The 20,444-nt window shown below is 42.1% G+C and overlaps 1 protein-coding gene across 1 annotated transcript; it reads right to left on the bottom strand.

Annotated features, from left to right (window-relative positions):
* Positions 1-289: 289 nt before the first annotated feature.
* PTGDR (prostaglandin D2 receptor) lies at positions 290-19,745 on the bottom strand. The gene is made up of 2 exons (XM_022570566.3): positions 18,605-19,745; positions 290-12,267 (listed from the first exon to the last, which is right to left on the bottom strand). The coding sequence occupies exons 1-2, from the start codon at positions 19,448-19,450 to the stop codon at positions 12,028-12,030; spliced, it is 1,086 nt and encodes a 361-aa protein (XP_022426274.1). The 5' UTR covers positions 19,451-19,745; the 3' UTR covers positions 290-12,027.
* Positions 19,746-20,444: the final 699 nt, after the last annotated feature.

Below are 20,444 nucleotides of genomic sequence, written 5' to 3'. Positions count from 1 at the left end.
AACGTAGAAAAATGGTACACATGAACTGGTTTGCAGGGCCCAAGTTGAGACACAGATATAGAGAACAAACGAATGGACACCAAGCGGGGAAAGCCCTGGGGTGGTGGGGGTGGTGTGATGAATTGGGCAGTTGGGACTGACATGTATACACTCATGTGTATAAAACTGATGTCTAATAAGAACCTGCTGTATAAAAAAATAAATAAAATGAAATTCAAAAATTCAAGAAAAAAAGGAAGTAAACCTGCTGTCACTCTCTAATCCTCATCCCCAAGAGACACATGAAAAATAAAGTCCTTTGATGTTGATCTGTGCAGAGGGAGTAAAGAAAAGAAAAACTCTGTCTCCGGGTAGTTATAACCACATGCTGGCAGAAATTGTGAGTTTGTAACCGCAATTCACCTTTCGTGGTTGGTCCAAAAAATCTTTATGCCGTGAATTGGTTTAAAGTTGTCCTGGACTGACTCTAAGTGCCCGGCAAATACAAAACCTCTCTGGAGGAAGGGACCATCGTCTTAGGCATCAGAGAATCTCAGAAATATGAGCAGTTAGCATACTGTCAAGCTCATCAGGAGATGAGACACCAGAAGCCAGATTCAGCAGAAGAACACCTACAGTGGCTTCAGGTATCCTTCGTTATCTAAATTCTTATTGTGAATTCCAGAAAACAAATAGATTGGATTTCATAGAATTCCTTCTCTGTACAAAATTTTGCCACATACTGCCTAAATTTAAGAACCTAGTAGATTCGGATGACGAGATGGCATAAATCAATAAGCAAATGGCAGACAACCTTTTATAAATGGGAAAAAGACTTTAACAGAGCCTTCACAGACAGGGATATCCAGAGGCCAATAAACACATGAAAAAGTGTATACAGGAATACGCAAATTAACACCACAACATGATACCACTATACAGTCCCAGAACGGCTAAACTGAACTAGAAAGACAGTATGTAAAGTATTGATTAGCATGTGGATCGACTAGAAGTTTCACACACTGCCATGGAAGTATAAATTAATACACTCCATTTTGGAAGACTGCTTGCAGTATGTACCAAAGACAAAACTTATGACCTAGCAATTACATTCCCAGTTATTTCCTTAAGAGAAATGCATGCTTACGTTCCTAAAATATGTGTACAAGAATGTATATTACTATCTGTAATAGCCCCAATTAGAAATAACTCAAATGTCTATCTACAATGGAATGGATTAACCTATTGTGATAAATTCATACTGTGGAAGACTACACACTACAACGCTGAGAGTAAACAAAATATAGCTATCTGAACAACATGGATGAATTTCATAAGCATAACGCTGAATGAAAAAAAAGCCAAGTACATACTGTGTGATTTATTTTTCCTATTTCAATAAAGTTCAAAAGTAGACAAAATTAATACATGATATTAGTACCTGTTGTGGGTGAGGATGGTAGCTAAAATGGGTTCTTTAGAGGCCTGAGATTCTGGTGGTATTCTGTTTTTTGATCTGGGTGCTGGTTACTTAGTGTGTTTAATTTGTCTACTTATAGTTTCTATACTTTTCTGTATGTATATTATAATTTAATAAAAAGTAAATTGGGAGATATACCAAATTGATCAATAGATCAAGTGCAATCCCAGTAAAACTCCCGGCAGGTTTTTTGTTTGCTTTTGGTGTAAATTGGCAAGCTTATTTTAAATTTTATACAGAAACACAAATAACTAAGATTAGCAGGGTCCACTTGAAAAAGAATTAGGTAGAAGAATTAGTGTACCAGGTACTGTAAAATTACAGTAACTAAGACAACAAGCCAATGGAATAGTATAGAGAGACTACAAAAAGACACAAATTTGGAAACCTGACAGAGATAATATTTAATACCAATGAGGAAAGGATGAATTTTTCGATTAAAAGTTCAACTGGAGACAACTGGTTATTTATATGGTAAAAAAATATAAAATTGAATATCTACATCACACCATACACAAAGTAAATTATAGGTGGATTGACACCCAAGAGTGAAGGTAAAACTATAAAGCTTTTATAAAATAATGTGGAAAAATATTTCATGATTCCATGTTAGGAAAAAAATTTTCAATCAGGACATAAAAAGCTTAACCATAAAAGAAAACCTTAATAAATTAGATTCCAATACATAAAAGCTTCTGTTCATTAAAAGTCACCATAGAGAGACTGAAAAGACAGATTACAGAATGGGAAAATATTTTTGCAACACATATAACTAACAAAGTAACAGTAGATAGGACATCTACAAATCAATAAGAAAAAAAAAGACATTATATGATAAACCTAGGCAAAAGACTTGAACAAAAGTTTTATAAAAAGAACTTCCAAGCCAATTAATCTATGAAAAGGTGTACAACATCATTAATAAAAAGGAAAACACATTAAAACCTCAATGAGAAAGCAGCTACATAGCACAGGGAGATCAGCTCGGTGCTTTGTGATCACCTAGAGGGGTGGGATACGGAGGGTGGGAGGGGAGGGAGGGAGACACAAGAGGGAAGAGATATGGGAACATATGTATATGTATAACTGATTCACTTTGTTATAAAGCAGAAACTAACACACCACTGTAAAGCAATTATACTCCAATAAAGAGGTAAAACCTCAGTGAGATACCATTAAAAGTTACCAGAATGGCTAAGTCCAGAGACAAGTGGAGCAATGCTACCAAACAATGCTGGTGGTATTGTAAATTGGAAAACAATTTTTTTTTTTTTTTTGCGGTACGCGGGCCTCTCGCTGTTGCGGCTTCTCCCGTTGCGGAGCACAGGCTCCAGACGCGCAGGCTCAGCAGCCACGGCTCACGGGCCCAGCCGCTCCGCGGCATGTGGGATCTTCCCGGACCGGGGCACGAACCCGTGTCCCCTGCATCGGCAGGCGGACTGTCAACCACTGTGCCACCAGGGAAGCCCGGAAAACAATTTTTTTATAATATAATAAAGTAGAAGAGGCACATACCCTACAATCCCAAAATTCCCCTCCTAGGTATTAGACATACTCTTTTACCCGTCTGACATTAATACATGATAAAATAGCCAAAGCAGCATTGTTTGTAATAAACAAATCGGGAAACAACCTAAATGTTCATTGGCAGCATATGATATATTCATACAATAGAATATTATTCGGCAATGATATCATATGAACTGCAGCCACACAGACAGTGAGGTGAATCTCAAACCTAATACGTAGTGGATGCTGCCCACATCCCTTTTTCCAGGCCAGGGCGCCCACTCCTCAGCCGCTGTGAGTATTGGCTGCTAATGGTTCACAGGTTGCCCCTGCTCTGGAAAATTGCCCGACCTGAAGGCCACCCCCAGTACACCCAGGCCAAAGGTTGATTATGACAAGCGGTACCAACACAGTGGTGCTTTCCAGGCTCCAGGGTCCCTTGGGGATCAGGCTGAAGCTGAGACCTCATCCTTGCTTAGCTCTTGTCCCTGCCCTGTCCCTGTGTCCTTTACCACCTTTTTCCTGAGGTCACGAGCTCCACAAATCACACACACCTGAATCCCTGTCTCTCCTCTGCATGGGAGGAATCTGATCTGAGACAGCGCTAAGCTAGGGAGAAAGACACAAAAGAGTACATGTGTTATCCCAACATCAGGATAGTGTTCACCTCTGGTTCTGTTTCTTGACCTGCATGGCGTTTTCTTGAATGTTCACTTTATAACTATTATTTAAACAGTATATGCACGTTTTATGCACCATTTAATATGATACAAAAAAGTTAACATTTCCAAGTAATTGGAGAGTTTTTTTGGTTTCCACTTAAATAAAAATGTGTTTCCTAACCAGAGAAGATGAAATGTTCGATTTCTGCCTTCTTACATTTGTTGAGATTTCCCTTGTAGCCTAGTATAACATCAAGGCTTATAACTGTTTCATGTATCGTATTTATCAACAAAGTATGCTATGGATTTGTGTATAATTTGTATAGCCATTAATTTAATAGTCATGATTGCATTAGTTATCTACGACTGCAGAAAAAATTACCCCCAAATTTAGTGACTTAAAACAACATTTCTCTCACGGTTTCTGGGTGATTTTGAGCGCCGCTTAGCTGGGTCCTCTGGGTCTCTCTCAAGGTTGCAGCAGAGGCGTTGGCGGGGGCTGCAGCCATCTCAAGGCTGGATTCGGAAGTTTCCACTTCCAAGAAGGTTCATGCGGCTGTAGGAGGATTCAGTTCCTCATGGGTTGTTGCACTGAGGCCTCCAGCTCTGGACAGGCTGTTGGCTAGGGATCTCCCTCAGTGTTTTGCCCATGTGAGCCTCTCACAGCATGGCAGCTGGTTTCCATCAGAGCAAGCACGTGAGGCAAAAGCCACAGTCTTTTCTGTTACCAAAGATGGAGTGTAACGTCCCAGATGTTTTTTGCTGTATTCCACTCCTTAGGAGCAAGTCTCTAGGTCCAGCTCACACTGGAGGGGAAGAGATTTCACAAAGGCATGAACCCCAGGAGACAGGAATCACTGGCAGCTCTGTTAGACGCTGCCTGTTACAATGATATAACTCACCAGCTGACTTCTCCTTTGCTGCTTTGGCGAATCGCTATTATCAAATAAATAAAATCCTGACTGATACTCATCCTGGCTCGCAGTATACAGAGTTTGCATGCACAAAGCAGCTGATCACAAATGAACAGCTAACAGACAGAGGATCCGTCCTTGTCACCAGTAAAGCCTCCTGGCATCCCCAGGAAAAATAAGATGGAATCCAGGTGATAAGGTCTAACCTCTTCTTTTGTGCTTAGTCTAGTTTCGCCGGCCTATAAGGGACCATATGCAGAGGTCTTGCACCTAACACGTTGGATTAGTTACCAGCACAAAACCCATGCACCTGAATGCTCTGCTGTCTCGCTGGGCAGTGCAGAAGCGCTACACACGACACAATTCAAGATGGCAGTGGCGGGCCGTGTGCAGAGACGCTGCCCGAGGCACTGCGGTCTGGAGCCTAAGAAGCACACCTGCCTAAGCCCCTGGAGAACTCGCCCCCTCCCCCTCTGTGAAGAGGCGGATAAAGAAGCTCCGCCCACAGCCTATCCAGGAGAGCACCTGTTCTAGAATGGGAGCTCGCACCTCTCAGTTCTTTCATCAAAGAATAAAGCTTTCCTGTGCTTCTGAACCAAGTTTGGTCTCGTTCTATTGGCTCCAGTGATATGGGTCAGGAGGACCCTTGTTGGGGTCTGACTCAAAAGGGTGGTAACAGTATGATTTTGAGTATGGGGTTCATGTTTGAAACACTGTCCTTTTTCTCTGCCCGCACATACATAAGGACTGTATCTTTTGCAGTCGTCCAAGCCTCTTGTTGAGCGTGGGTTTGAGCTACTCTGGAGGACCACAGTATGCCTTTCTGCAGGTGTTTCTAAGGCCCCCCCCAAAGTGAATTACAGGACTATGTCATAGTCTATGCTTAAAAACAGACCATGCTAAATATACTCTGCCTATTGAATAAAAATCCATCTGAGTTTTGAATGATGTGATAACAGAAATAGAAATGTATTTAAACAGATGTCTTTTTATCATTTGATCTATTTTTCATTGCTGCTGGGCATGAAAATCATCCATGACTAGTGATTTTTCGATTTCTCCTGTTTCTAGTGTCTTTTCCTTTGTACTTTTGACATGTTGTTTGGTAAAAATGAGTCAAGGCTGTAAGGTATTCACTACTGATTGTATCTTACAGCCACAGATGAACTTTTTAACCATTTAACCAATTAAAACTTACCCCAAATTCTACTTTGCCTGATATTACTATTTGTTTCCACTTGAAGGATAGCTCTTTGGTCCCATTTTAGTTTGGGGGGGAGGTCATTTTATTTTGGATGTGTCAATCATAAAGAGTAAATCATTGCACTTTGTCTTTTTAACATAATTGTTAACTCTGAGTGATTTTTAAATTTGGGGGAATTAAAGAAGTCTTCCCAATTCACAATGAATTGTGCTGTGTGGCACTTACTGTTTCCATATCCTATTTGTACCAATAAGAAATTGATGTCAGCAAACTATCAACTTCATTGTTTGTCCAGGTGTCTATATAATGCACTACTAGGCTAATCTTGAATGTCAATTATCTTTGATTTAGGGCTTTGCTTTTAGATCTTTGCCCCATACTGCAGCACTTGGTAACATTTGCCCTAAATTGTATTATTTTTATATTCTAATTTATCCTGGGTTTCTGATTGGTTTGTAAGAGGTTTCTATGAATTAAGAATCATTATAGGGCTTCCCTGGTGGCGCAGTGGTTGAGAGTCCGTGCAGGGGACACGGGTTCGTGCCCCGGTCTGGGAGGATCCCACATTCCGCGGAGCGGCTGGGCCCGTGAGCCATGGCCACTGAGCCTGAGCGTCCGGAGCCTTATTCTCACTGGTGTCAGGATTTAAGTAGCAAAAAGTAAAAAACAAAAAAACAACCAAGTTTATTTCTTCTTCTCTTTGTATTTGATATCATTTACTCTGTAACCAGAGCATGGATGGATTCATTGCAAATATTTTTGAGACTGGACTGACTCCTGAGTACATGCAGTTTTTTTTTTTTAATTGTCTGGCAGACTGAAATTTTTACCCTTCTGATACCAGGTGAGACCTGCTGATTTGTTTCAACAAGTTAGGCAATTGTGGAGAGGCAGGGAAAGCAAGCCCTAATTACATACCACTCCTCACCTGTAGGCTTGGCTTTCCTCCACCTGAAGGCCATACTGGGAATACCTAGACCGGCAATCCCAGCCTCACTCCTGAGAGGAATTACAAGAGAAGTCGCCAAACTCTCTTTGCCAGTAAGACAAAGTTGTCTTTACAATTTTTAAATGCCTAATAAACTTTTCATACTGTTAATTTTGTTAATTATGAATTTCTAGTCCTGGATAAAACTGAAACATGTTAATTTCCACAATGTCTATAACAGTAGGAAAAATATGGAGCAAAAATATTTTCTCCTGCATTTTATTATTTTCGCCTTTGGGTAACCTAAGAAAAATGTCCTTATATGCTGAAGTAAGAACATTCCTCTCAGATACAGCAGAATCTCTGACCAAGTTATAGCAGCCTCTTATCGAGTATACTTATGTTTTGGGGAAATCATGGGAGAGAGAACCTTTTAATCAATATATATTTATAATCTATTTTTGCCCTTCCACAGTTCATGCCATTATGGGAAAAGACAAAAAAAAAATAGGTGAATATCTAGTCCTCAAATATTTTGAAGCCTGGAAAAGAAGAAACATAAAATATATTTCCAAAAATTTATAAAAAGGTCAAATTACAAGAGTTTAAAAATAACTTTACATATTTTAATGGAGATTTCTTTTCTATTCTATATCGAGCTAAAATTATATAATTAGTCCCCTAATGAAAGCTCACCTTTAGACATAATCTCTGGTAATGTTATTCTGTGATGAATGCCCTTTAGTTGGCTTTCTTTCACAACAGAACAGCTGTCAGGCTTAGGCCCAATAAGCATCTGGATGAGGATGGAGAAACAGCATGTCTGGGGGAGCATCTTTCCCTACATGGGCCAAAGGTTCCTCACTGCCATTAGTACTATGAGCATGTGAAACAATGATCCATGGTGGCTGCCTGTATGGAAATATTGTTAACTGCCTTGAGAACATTACAGATAAAATGCTTTGGGGAGTTAGGTGTCAGTGATTACCTGCAACTGAAAAGATCTGAGAATCAGAGTTCAGAGAAACATGATGAATGGAGTCTTTTGCATATTTTTTGGTCTTTTGTCTGGTATTTTCTTTTTTCTTTTTCTTTTTTGGTGGAGCAGCAGATCCATCATCCTAGTGGTTTTATTTGTGGGATCCCTTCTCTCCCCTAAAGCTTCAGGAGTACCTAGCCCAGTCAGCCTTTGATAGACTTCTGGAACTAAATTAACAGTCCTAATCATTGGCCCTTTAATAACGTGGCTGAGAAGTATATAATTAAAATCCATAGATGACCCAGAAACTTCATTAGAGTCATAACTGCAATCTTCTGTCCAGGTATACTGGGAATGTCAGGAAAAAAAGAAAAAGAAAAAGAGACTTTTTTCAGAATTTTTCCCTTGCCTCACTTGTTCCTGAGTATATTGAAAGAAGAATAAAGGCACAACTGAGTCATAAGTTGGAATCCTCGCCATCAGCTCTACCTACTAAAAAGCTGTGCAACTTACCTCTCCCTGGCACTGCTTGAATTCAGCTCCTTCTCACCTCTTTCCCTCCCTGGCAGCAGGGCACTCCTGGGCCTGCATATTTGGCATTTTTGTGCCTCCTCCCAGTAGAAAGATCATCAAAGGGGGCCCTTTCTTCTGAGCCGATGAACTCCACTTCCAGGCAAGCAGCCAGGCAAGTGAGTCCCACTCTCTTCCTTAACCAGCACCCTGGTCTAGTGCATGGACTGCACAACCACGAGGCCTCCCACCTGACCATCCACAATCCATACCACCAGCACGACCTTCCTCAAACTCCATTCTGACTGCACCCTGGCTTCAAAGTCTCCAGCGTGTATATGGGCCCCACGAGAGCTCCAAACCTCCACCCCTGCACCAAACACCCCTGATGATGGGAAGCTTGCCTCTCTTTTCAGCTTCTTTTCCTGCCACCTCTGCTCATAATTCCCAAGCTTCTGCCAAATGAAGCTACTAACTAAGCCTGGACATGCTACACTCCTTTATTCCTGCATGGCTTTGCACATACTGGTCCTTTAGACGTGAAATATTTCCCTTCGTGCCTTTCCCCCTTGTCTTCTCAGTCCATTTCTATTCATTCTTTTAAAAAAAGAATTTCACATAAAAGAAATTTTGATGTATTATTTTAAAACTTGGAAAATATGAAGAATTGTGGGAAAAAGTGTCCATAAAAAAGATAACTGTGGTTCACACTTTGATTCTTTGGTTTATTTTTTCAAGGTATTTTATATGCATATTTAATTATGGATCATACCTTAAAATACATTGTATCATGCTTTTTATCACCTTGTATTACACTGTAAGCTTTCTTCTCAATTTTTATAAATTATTTGAAAACGTCTTTTTTTAATGGCTACATAATTTTCATATATGTTTGTGTGTGTATCTATATTATACCTGAAGAGTTTGTTTAACCCGTTTCGGTCAGGTAGATGATTTCATTTTCATCTTTTTGCTATTATAAATAATGCTACAAAGACAAGTTTGCCACATAACTGTGACAGCCCCTCTGGAAGAGAATTCTGGAGTGGAGTCACTGGAATGGTAGAAAAGAACACTTGTAGGCTCCTGATATGCACTGTCAGGTTGCTATCAAGAAAAGGTGGACAAATTTACAAACTTACCAGGGCAGCATAAGTGTTCCTTTTATCTACTAACAGCCTTTCTGTTATTGACAGTCATAATTATTTTTGTGTGTGGTCCTTGATAATTTGATTTTAATTTAGCATTTCTTTGATTAGACAGGAATTTTTTCTACATTTATTAACCACATGTATTTCCTCTTATGTAGACTATTTTAGTCCTTTCTTTAGTTTTCAACTGGAATCAAAATTCCTACTCATCTTCAATATTTCACTTAAGCATCTTCTCACTGTGAAGTTTGAATAACCCTACACAACACCCCTAGTTCAGGTTTCCTCTTCTGTAATGGGACTGTGTGTGCACATTTATCACTGGGATTTCCATACCCTATTGTAATTGTTTACGTGCTCGTCTCCCCCACTGGACAATGAACAAATCATGCGCCAGAACTAAGTCTTATGTTTTTTTTTTTTTTGCGGTACGCGGACCTCTCACTGTTGGGGGCTCTCCCGTTGCGGAGCACAGGCTCCGGACGCGCAGGCTCAGCGGCCATGGCTCACGGGCCCAGCCGCTCCGCGGCATGTGGGATCCTCCCGGACCGGGGCACGAACCCGTGTCCCCTGCATCGGCAGGCAGACTCTCAACCACTGCGCCACCAGGGAAGCCCAAGTCTTATGTATTTTTTTCCTCCGCACCTAACTAATTGCCTGACCCAAGGTATGTGTCAATTAAAACTTATTTAATGTTTAATGACCTAATGAGTAAATCAATGAAGATCATTGAAGAGTTGACTTTTAACTTAACATGGATTTCATCCAGATGTTATATCTACATTCTGTGTTAAACAGAAAGCACCACTAACTCCTTGGATAAACCTGTGCAAACTTGTTTAAAGGAATACATATGCTAATAGAACAGCCTATAAAAATCCTCACTATTAAACTGCTAGAGAATGAAAGACTGCTGGTAGCCCTTTACTCAAAACAAAATAAAAAAACTAAACCCTTTTATTTCATTTGAAGAAAAGTAATTTTCTTTGCAAAATATCATAAAGTTATGTTTATTGATGTATCTGGGAACTTTTCAAATGATCTTGATAATGATCATAACATACGTTCCAAAAGGAGAGCATGAAACAGATGCACTTCCTCTGACAATGAAACACATAAAGGTACTTACAAATTAAATATACAAACGAGAGTTAAACTTGAAAACAAGTGCATTTTTCATCACATCATACTCTCAGATTATAATTCCTGTATTCCTAATTTGGCCATTTCACAGTTTTGCTACACACAAAAATTACACATATATTTCCAGGTCAATACCACCTCTGAGATAAACCAGAGGTGAAAAAATGGGGCTGCTGCTACGCTGAAAATAAGGCAAATACTCTGATCTTTGGAAGGGATGGCTGAATGGGGGTTTCAGGCTATTCAGGTGTCCCGCTCAGAGTCTGAGTGTGTCAGGTACACCACAGATGCTGAAACCCCTCTGACGCTCCCGTGAAAAAACTTTCATCTTTTACCCAAGGTGAAAGTTCTTCCCTGCAGGCTGGGTCTACAGTCTCTTGCTTAGTTTATCAGCTGCAGCTGTATTTTCCCCACTTTTCCCTTTTGGTCATAGTGTTGCTAACCTTTGTAAACATTATGTACAATTAAAGTGCTTGGTGGTGCTCCATCTGAGCCATATTCTGCTCCAGATTGAAAGCGTATCTCTCAGGAACCTTAATAAGGTCTTACTGTCTCCACCAAGGGCAGAATATGGCTTTAACATGTAGAAGTTAAGGTCATTGTCACTGCTGTCAGCTGAGGCTGACTGAGTCCCGAGTGAGCTTGTCCCTGTGCTGAATGCCCGGCTGTGTCACAGCCATGCTTAGTAAACACACTCTCTGGGAAGTCATACATCCCTGTCTTCCAAAGACCATAAATCCCTCCCCACCAAAGAATCCATTATTTTGATAAACCTACAAAATGGAGGTTCCAAAAACTGAAACAACATTTTGTAGCCCACTCCAAATTTTCATGCCTACTGACACCCCTACCTCAACACACAAGAAACTGGACTTCAAAGGGTAAAAAGAATTTTTTCTTCTCCAGGGTGTAGACCATAGTCACATCTTGCCTTTCATTTACTTATTTACAGCTTCGCCTCTTCACACAAGGTGGTGAGTGTTTTCCCAGAGGGTGGCTGGGGGAAGGACCCTCCAAACGCCTCACCTAGTTATATTTTCTAACACCCTTTCCAGAGGAGCATCTATAATTCAGGCTATACTTGTATCAGTTGGCAAAGGAAAGAATTAAACAGGGGCAATTGTGATGCAAAATAAACAAATCAGGTTCCACTAGAAATAAAGAGGGTAAGAAAATTTAAGAACACCTATCACATAATTGTAAACTGTGTTGTTTCTACTGAATTTAAATAAAGACCCAGAGGTCTCAAGACCGCCTTAAAAAATTAGGGACACCAAGTACAAACAATGGAATAATTACTATCATTGCTTTAAGACTTTTAACATTGTTTACAATATATGAAATTGTAGTTACTATTATACTCAAAATGAAAAACCCCACTGAACTGGTTCTTGAATAAAGAGTGAAAACACATTATTAAGATCGATCGAATAGTTTTGAAAATACATTTAGATGTTTTGTTATGGGACATAGCCTTTAAGGATATAACTTGTAAGATTTTTTTGATCATGGTTCTTTGCCAGAAAATGTGATATATTCCTGAGTTTACCAGAGAGGTTAACACACTGTCACAGGCTGGATTCCATGCTAGTTCCGCAAGAATTGCTGTGCCAGTTTCTATACATAAGAGGCCTTATGAAAATCTTGTGAAAAAACATCCGAAATACCGATGTTCTGAAAATGATGAAAATCCAAGGGTCCACAATGGAGATCACAGAGAGAAAGCGTAAGGCTCGGAGGTCTTCAATTTCTTCAACACTTCCATTTTTCTCGTGAACAGCTCTAAACACTCCATAGTAAGCACGATACTGTTTTAAAGAAAAACATTCAATTAGGATAGCGGAAGGTCGATGGCCGCAACAAATTCACTTACTTCACTTAGGAAACATTACTTTTCCGTAAGAGTATGGCAGCTTGGCTTGGAGTATTCCTTTGGGTAAATTTATAAGCAGCTAAGGCCACCACAGTGGATGGGTACAAGTGAGAAGCCAGGGAGGTGCAGGGCCGACCTGGAAGGCTCAGTGGAAGCCAGGTCCTCCTGGGAGCCCCTGGCTAAGTCCCTGGAGCTGGTCCACCTGTGGTGAGTATGGCAGGGCTAGAGTTGCCCGCTCCCTGCCTGGCAGTGTAGAGGAAGAGCTAAAGTGGGACAAATCTAGTCTACTGAGTCGTTTACAGAGTCACCTCACTCCCATAGATACTGATTCTCTTCCCTTTTTCCTCTGCCTCCTTCCTGTCCTGGATTCTTAGTTAGCCCAGAAATAAGTCACACTCGTGAAATGTCACATGTGTGGAGACACCAATGAAACAGAAACTTGTTTCTTCTTTCTCTGAATTTTTTTTAATTGAAGTATAGCTGATTTGTAATGTTTTAGGTGTACAGCATGTATATGTATATACATATAAATGTATTTTTTTTCTTTTTCAGATTCTTTTCCAATATAGGTTATTACAAGATATACAGTTCCCTGTGCTATACAGCAGGTCCTTGTCTATCTATTTTATATATAGCAGTGTGTATCTGTTAATCCCAAATCCCTTATTTATCCCTGCCCCTGATTTCTCCTTTGATAGCCATAAGTTTGTTTTCTATGTCTGTGAGTCCATCTGAAACAGAAACGTTTAATCAACGTGGAGAGACAGGACATATTCCAGTGGAAAGACAGAAGACAACTTGTGTAAATTACTCATTTTTAGCACAGATGCTTATCATTCTGTGGTTGTCACCCTCTTTTCAGACTAGGAAGAAAAAAGAAACATACACAGAGCGATAAGCCTACTTACCTGTGCCCAGCCACTCCTGTATTGTCTTGCTCTTCCTTGAGCTCTCTGGCCTCTTGGGAGCCCTGCAAACTGCTTCATCCCTTTCCTGCCATTCAGCCGACACTGCTGTCTAGACCAGCACTACAACTGTCTCCCACTCAGTTGGAGGCCAGCCACTTTTTCTCAGTGCTCTTACATCACCCATGCTCATTAAGATTCTAAATCCATAATGGGACAAAATGGACTCTAATGGTCCAGAAAATATGCAAACTCAGCGTTAATGGGAGGCGATATGAATAAGTACACAGACCAGATCCATTCAACGCAATCAGGGATATGAGAAGATGTATGTTCTCATAATTGTTTCCTTACCTTTTAATTCTCTTTTCTGTAGGCTCAGATACTCCCATCTAGTGCACTTAGGAAGACGGAGTTTATCTGGAAGCCCTCTCCCATCACCACTGCTTAATAACACTAAGAGTAATAATAATGGCTAATGTCCACACAGAGCTTCATATTCTCAGGCACCGTTCTAAATGTTTTACTTTTAAAAGTTTGTTTCATCCTTACGAAAGTCCTGTGAAGTAAGTATGTTCATTATCTCCATTTTACAGATGTGGAAATTGATTACATGCCCAAATCCTAGTTTCTTTCCAGGTTGACCTAAAACATTACCCCCATCACGAAGCCTCTGGTGATGGTTAAGGTGGTGGTTAAGCTCATCAGCTTTAGAGTCTGACCATCCAGGTTAGATAGAATAGCCTCACTGGCTGTGTTACTTCAGGCAAGTTACTCTGTTTCCTCATCTATACAATGGGGATAATTGCACCTATCTTTCAGGATTGTTATGAAATTTGCATGAGATAGTATGAGTACAACCTTGAGAACATGTCCTTGCATTAAGAATAATTCAATAATTAGCTATTATTATTATTATTTTATCAATTAGGAGTCAATCCTTTCCTTTTCTAACTCCTTTCTGGCCCTAGTCACTCCCTCTCACCCCCAGTATTATAGCTCTGTGGGCAGATGTGATGTTTTTCTCATTTTATATCCCCACAATGAATTACAGTGCCTGGAATGTTGTAGGTTCCAGATCTGAGATGAATGAATAAATGGATGACAACAGGCTACACACTTGAGTTGACTGAAAAAGCAAACACTTTTTATGACTTTAGTCTTTATATCTGCTCCCTTCTCCTCAAAGTGGAGTGCAGCAAGATATAATTCTTACTATTTGAGAATGCTTGATTAGTTGGGATCTGGGTAACTGAATGATGTTTATATAATTAAGACAAATTTTATTTCTGTACACTGTTCATCCATATCAATTCTATTGCATATTATTAGGTTATTTGTACTTTCAAGTCACCTGATTTGTATTAGAAATGTAATATTCTACAAACGGCCTTTTAATTTTATTTATTTTTTGAGTTTACTAAAAATATGACAAATTTATTCCCTTGTGACAGTGATCAAAGTACATATTCTATTAATTCTCACAAGACATCCGTTTGAACACAGTCTAGACTTTCGAAAAATCCTCTGATGATCAATGGTATTCCCTAGAATATACTTTATAAACTGCTCCTCTAACAGAGGGCTTGAATACGGAATACCCTCAGAATATACAACTGGCTTGTTCAACGCATGCAGGTCATTACACAAAGAGAACTGGTGTGAGAAGAGCGCCCTCTGTTGAAATTAGGGGTCCACAAAAAAATGTTGCTGTTGCCTGTTCTCTAGCGACAGCTTGGCTGGCTGGACATCCCCGTTTAGGACAGCAACATTGATTCCAACGCCCTCTCCCATTCAGTTCATCCATCACCACACCCTAGACCTCACCCTCTGCTCTAGCTCTTTAAATCCACTTCTGACCCTTTTCCCTGGGCCAGTCTCTTGCTACCATCCCTTACACAACTTTAACAGCCTCCTATGGATGGAGCATCCCACCCATTCTTTCTGCTCAACAAAATGAAACACACACACACACACACACACACACACACAAGAGTTATCTCAATGCATGCAGGAGGTCCTCTAACCACTTCTCTGACTCCATGGATTCTGATATATGCGATTACACAAGCTTGTGCATACCTTTACCTGGCTTCTAAACCTCTCAACTACTATGTTGAATCTATTCGTGAAAACCCTCTTTCAGCCATTCCTGCTTCCCGACCAACCTCCAAAACATTGTGGTTTTCTAAGGTAAAAATAATTTTGATGAAAACACTTCGTATACATTAAAGAACGTGCTGCAAACTGCCACTAAAGCTCCTCCCATATTCTCTATACTTTCTTTTTACCGTATCAAATTGGAAATTTGAGAATTCAATCTAAACATCTTGCTCTAATCCAGCATTATAACAAACTTAATTAAAAAATCATATTCCAACAAACTTTTCACCAGCTTAATGAAATACAATATTTATGTGATGAGCAAGATTGTTTTTTTTTTAAGTTTACCCACCTTCACATACAGCCTTATTTTTTCCAATCACTAAATCCTTTCCTTAGAAAAGTGATTTTCAAAGAATGGGCATCTTTAATACTCTTTCAGTGTGTCTATGTGGTCAAAACTATTTTCATAAAAAGATGTTACTTGTCTTTTTTCACTTTCATCCTCTCATACGTGTACAGTGAGTTTCACAGAAGCTGCCTGATGTGTAATGAATGATATCATCACTCTCATGGCTAATGGAATATGTGCTGTGTACTCTTGCATTTTCTTAGACCTTTCTAAGGTAATACATACATATGTGCACTTTCAGAGATTGTTCTCAGTGCTTCTGTGCTCTTAACATGCTTTTTCCCATGTTACCTGCTAACATTACTACACTTTATCATTCATTAAATAATTTTGAAATCTCAAACGTCTTTTTCACCTATGCAAAAACACAAGCAATAAGTACATTGTAACTTGTTTTACAATAATATCTAAAATTTTTCTTATTTTTAATTTCTAATATTGTAAATACTGATAGATATAATCCACATAAATAAAACATCTTTGGGCCCTTAATAATTTTTAAGAGTGAAAAGAGTGTCCTTAGACTAGAACAAGTTTGAGAACCACTGCCTTAAAATATTATACTACCTTCGGAGGTCATATTTCTTAATTAATTTTCTATGTCTAGCAGGCAATTATAATAAATGGAAGTTATAATTAGTAATAGTAATTAGTAATAATAATTTTTGAGGCCACCAGGCACCTGGTTAGTGTGTATGTATGTGTGTATATATAACACTTCAAATCTTCATAACTATCTTACAGAGTAAGAATAGTTACCTGCATCACAGATGAGGAAACTGAGGTTAGAAAGGATAAGTAAGCGCTTTTATACTTAGTAAGTGATGAGACCTGATTCAAACCCATGCTAAAGCCCTTATCCTTTCTAGAAATGATACTTCCTGTGAAGAATGCTGTCTGCATTGCATGTCTTTGAAACTTCACAAGTTTTTTAGAAAATCATTTTCAAATCCATTATTTCCTTCAATCCTCACAAGCCCCTGTGAGTTATTCAAATCTCCTTAGAGAGTCGTCAAATGCAATGTTCTTTCCAATGTATTATGCTTTCTGCATTATTCTTACTAAAACATTCAAACTCAGGACATAATGTCCAGGCATTTGGTTAATTTCTGCTTTTAGCACAGCACAGGTAAGCAAGGCTCTTATTCTAGAGCAAGGATCCGAAAACATATTCTGTAAAGGGCCAAAGAGCAAACATTTTAGGTTCTATGAGCCAAGAGGCAAATCGTGGATATTTAGTAGGTACTTACTAACAGGAGAGAAAACACATTTCTACAATTTTAATTGATGGAATTAAAAATGTGATAATAATTGAGTACAATTTTTGGTAACACATGTCTACTAAGGAGAAAAGTGAGTCTTTTTCTTGGAATCATATTTGATTGGGGTTCAGAGTTCATGTGCCCTGTCATCAAATTTATGGCACACGTTTACTTATAAAAACTATTCTTAACTCCAGGGCTGCACTAAAACAGCGGGCAGGACGTATTTGGCCTGTGGGCTGTGATTGCTAAGTCTTGCTTTAGAGTGTGGTTCTCAAAATGTGATCCCCACATCAGCAGGTGAAGGAGAGGCTGCTGAATTCTTCAAACAGGTCTGCATCAGAAACTCTGGAGAATGGGGCCCAGCCAGCTCTGCTTTTCAAAGCACTGCTAATAGTCTGAGTGTGCTAAAGTTTGAAAACCACTGCTAAATATCTATACCTATATCTCTATCTCTCTGTTTATATAGATAGAGATTTATTTATTTATCTTGGGGAGTTCTGATCCTAACCCAGAGAGCTCTTTGCCCAACACATTAAGGCCTTCATTTAAGGGAAAAATCACACTACATTTCACTTTCATCCACCCTTGAAAGTAATGTCCCAAACTGCTACACTGCCATGAGAAACTTAACTTTCCTATTCACATAAGTCTCAGGACTCCAAGGGATCTGGAGAGGGAGAGGAGCAAGGCTGAAAAAGGTTTCTCAAGCCTCAGCCACTCCTAGGTGTCTTGGCCAGGGTCACAAGAGGAAATTACCTGCAAAACGATGAAGTAATTCAATCTGTACCACCACCCCCATTAGTGATTGAAACCCAAGATAATGGCTTTACATGTCACCTCGCTTGCCAAGATAGAAACAAAACCTGTCGAGACAGGTTGTCAGAACGACACCGCCAGCGGAAACGTTCCTACACATCTGCTAATCCAAACAGCCTCTCCGCCTCTGCCGCCACCATCCCCTGCAGCTGCACTACCAGAAACGGCATCCGCCACTCCTCAAAGTTTACTCACGAGTTAAAAAATACCTAAACCTATGCTTTTAGTCACTCACACGTGCAAATCACTTTGGCAGGAGCACACCTTCCCTTATTCCCTTTCCACGCCAACACCGGGGAGAACTCCCAGATGCCATTTGCCCATTTCTGACGCCACTAAAATCATGGGCGGATGTAACGAAATAAAACCTCGCGTAGCCATCGAGAAGTGGTAAAGGACTCGTATTGACAAGGAGGAACCAAGGTCTACTTCTCAAAGTCCTGAGGTGCATAAATAAACCTGAGATCTTCCCAGAGGAAAGCAGGGAGGAGGGGGTTCTGCTAACTGGAGAGGTTCTGCGGCGCTAAGGGGACACCATCCGGCTCCGGCTTTCCCTACCTTTCTGTGGCTTTACCTTTTTTGGCTCAACAAATTGGGTTCTATCTCCTGGGGGCTGTGGAGGGAAGCTGAGCCGGGGAACGCAGCAACAAACCCTCCTGGCTCAGGGCGCAGCTCCTCTTGCACAGCGTCCAATGCGCCCCACCCTTCCCTCCCGGCAACTGCGGCCCGACGCGCTTCAGTCTCCCGCAGCCTTAGCGCCAAGCGACTCACAATTAAAGGCAGGGAGCACATGGTGAAGAGCACAGTCATGAGGGCTAACAGCAGGAGGTGATCCAGCTCCTCCAGGGGCTGCGGGGTCTCTTCCCTCTCGCCGGCGGCCAGCTCTGCTTGTTCCTTGGCGCCAGAGCGCGGGAGCCGCCGCAGCCGCAGGTGCATCGCATAGAGGCTGCGCATGGCGCTCAGGTTGCACAGCACGATGGCGAGGACCAGCAGGAGCATGAGGCTGGCGTAGAGCACTGAGTAGCTCAGCACTGACAGCGAGCGCTCCTCGTGGACCATTTGGATGAAGCACCAGGTGCCGGGGCAGTACTGCACGAACTTCCCGAAGCCCGCGAAGGGCAGCGAGCAGAAAGCGAGGCAGAAGGCGCCCACGACAGGCGCCACCAGTGCGCCCCGGCGCGGGGTTATGTACCGTCGGTAGAAAAAGGGATGCCCCAGGGAGAGCCAGCACTCCAGGGCCATGGCCAGCAGCTGCAGCGTCGAGGCAAGCCCGAAGAAGGACATGAAGAAGGCGAAGGTTTGGCACAGCCAGCTGCCGGATGCGGGCACCAGGCCCCTCAGGCTCCGGTTCTGCGCGTAGGCGGACAGCACGAAGGGGCTCACGAGGGACTTGCCCAGCAGGTCGGTGACCGTCAAGCCGCACACCAGCACGTAGAAGACGGAGGGCGGCGAGCGCGGCGAGCGCCGCGGGCACGACCGCAGCCCCGAGCGCGCCAGCAGCCCCAGGGCTAGCAGGTTGCCCAGGAGGCCCGTGCTGAAGAGCACCCCGCCCATCGTCGCTGAGTTTCCCTTCTCCACCGACGTGGTGTTGCAGCAGCGGTAGAACAGCGGCCTCATGGCGGGAGGCGCGGCGAGCCAGAGCGGAGGCTGCGGGAGGGCTGGGGCCACGGCGTCTGGGTGCAGAGGAGCCCTCCAGCCGCCCCGCGCGCGGCTCCGCCGGAGAGGCTGAGCCGCCAAGGAAGCTCCGCGGATGGCGGTGCGCTCACCACCGCAGGGGCCTCTTATATCAACTCTCGGGTCACACCCCGCCCCTCGGCGTGGGACGCACTGCAGGCTGCGCACCCGGCGCTGGCTTCGCAGAGACCCCCGGCAGCCGAGTGAAGAGCTCCGCCCCAACGCGCCGGGTCCTGAGGAGACAGGTCCTCAAGCCCAGAGTCGGAAGAAGGGAGGGAGGGAGGGAGGAAGGGAGGAAGGGAGGGAGGGAGGGAGGGAGGGAGGGGAAAAGTAGGCAGACTCCCAGTATCCAAGACCAGTCCTTCCTGCGAGGCAAGAGAACTACTGAAATGGAGGGGAAATTAAGCCTCCTCTGGGAGGAGAGGGGCCCGAGGAGGAGGTAGTGGCGTGGTGGGACTCTAGCGGTGGCCGAGAAGAGGCTGGGAGGCTGAGAAAGAGCTACCACTAGTTTTTGCATTAGTGCTTTAAGGAGGGGAAAAGGTAACCAACCTTCGCATAACACCTAAGCCTTAGCTCCATTCTCTTCTAGATCCTGAAACAGGAACAATGAGCTTCATTGCCTAGGTGAGGAAACTGAGATCTTGGAAGGTTAAGTCATCTCCCAAGGTGACAGAGCTAGTACTTGAGCTGGACCTGGAACCCGGATCTCCTGTTTATAGAGTCCATCTGTCTTGCTTCCATGGCTTCTCCTCTCAAGATTTCAGGCAAGTGGCTCCAGGGAAAACCAAGAGGAGATGTCGGGTAGCGTGAATCACGGTGGTTGTGTAGACATGGTGGGAGGAGGGTGGTTAAGAGTGCTGATGATATCAGACCCGGGTTTATGTCCTGGTTCTGTTACTCACTGTGTGACCCTGAGAGGCTTGCTTAACCTCGCAAG

The sequence above is a fragment of the Delphinapterus leucas genome, chromosome 2 (assembly GCF_059928025.1).
Source record: "Delphinapterus leucas isolate spDelLeu-1000000601 "Yukka" chromosome 2, BTC_Dleu_Yukka2, whole genome shotgun sequence".
Classification (NCBI taxonomy): domain Eukaryota; kingdom Metazoa; phylum Chordata; class Mammalia; order Artiodactyla; family Monodontidae; genus Delphinapterus; species Delphinapterus leucas.
The sequence above is the reverse complement of the archived record's forward strand: the minus strand, read 5'-3'. Positions and strand labels throughout refer to the sequence as shown.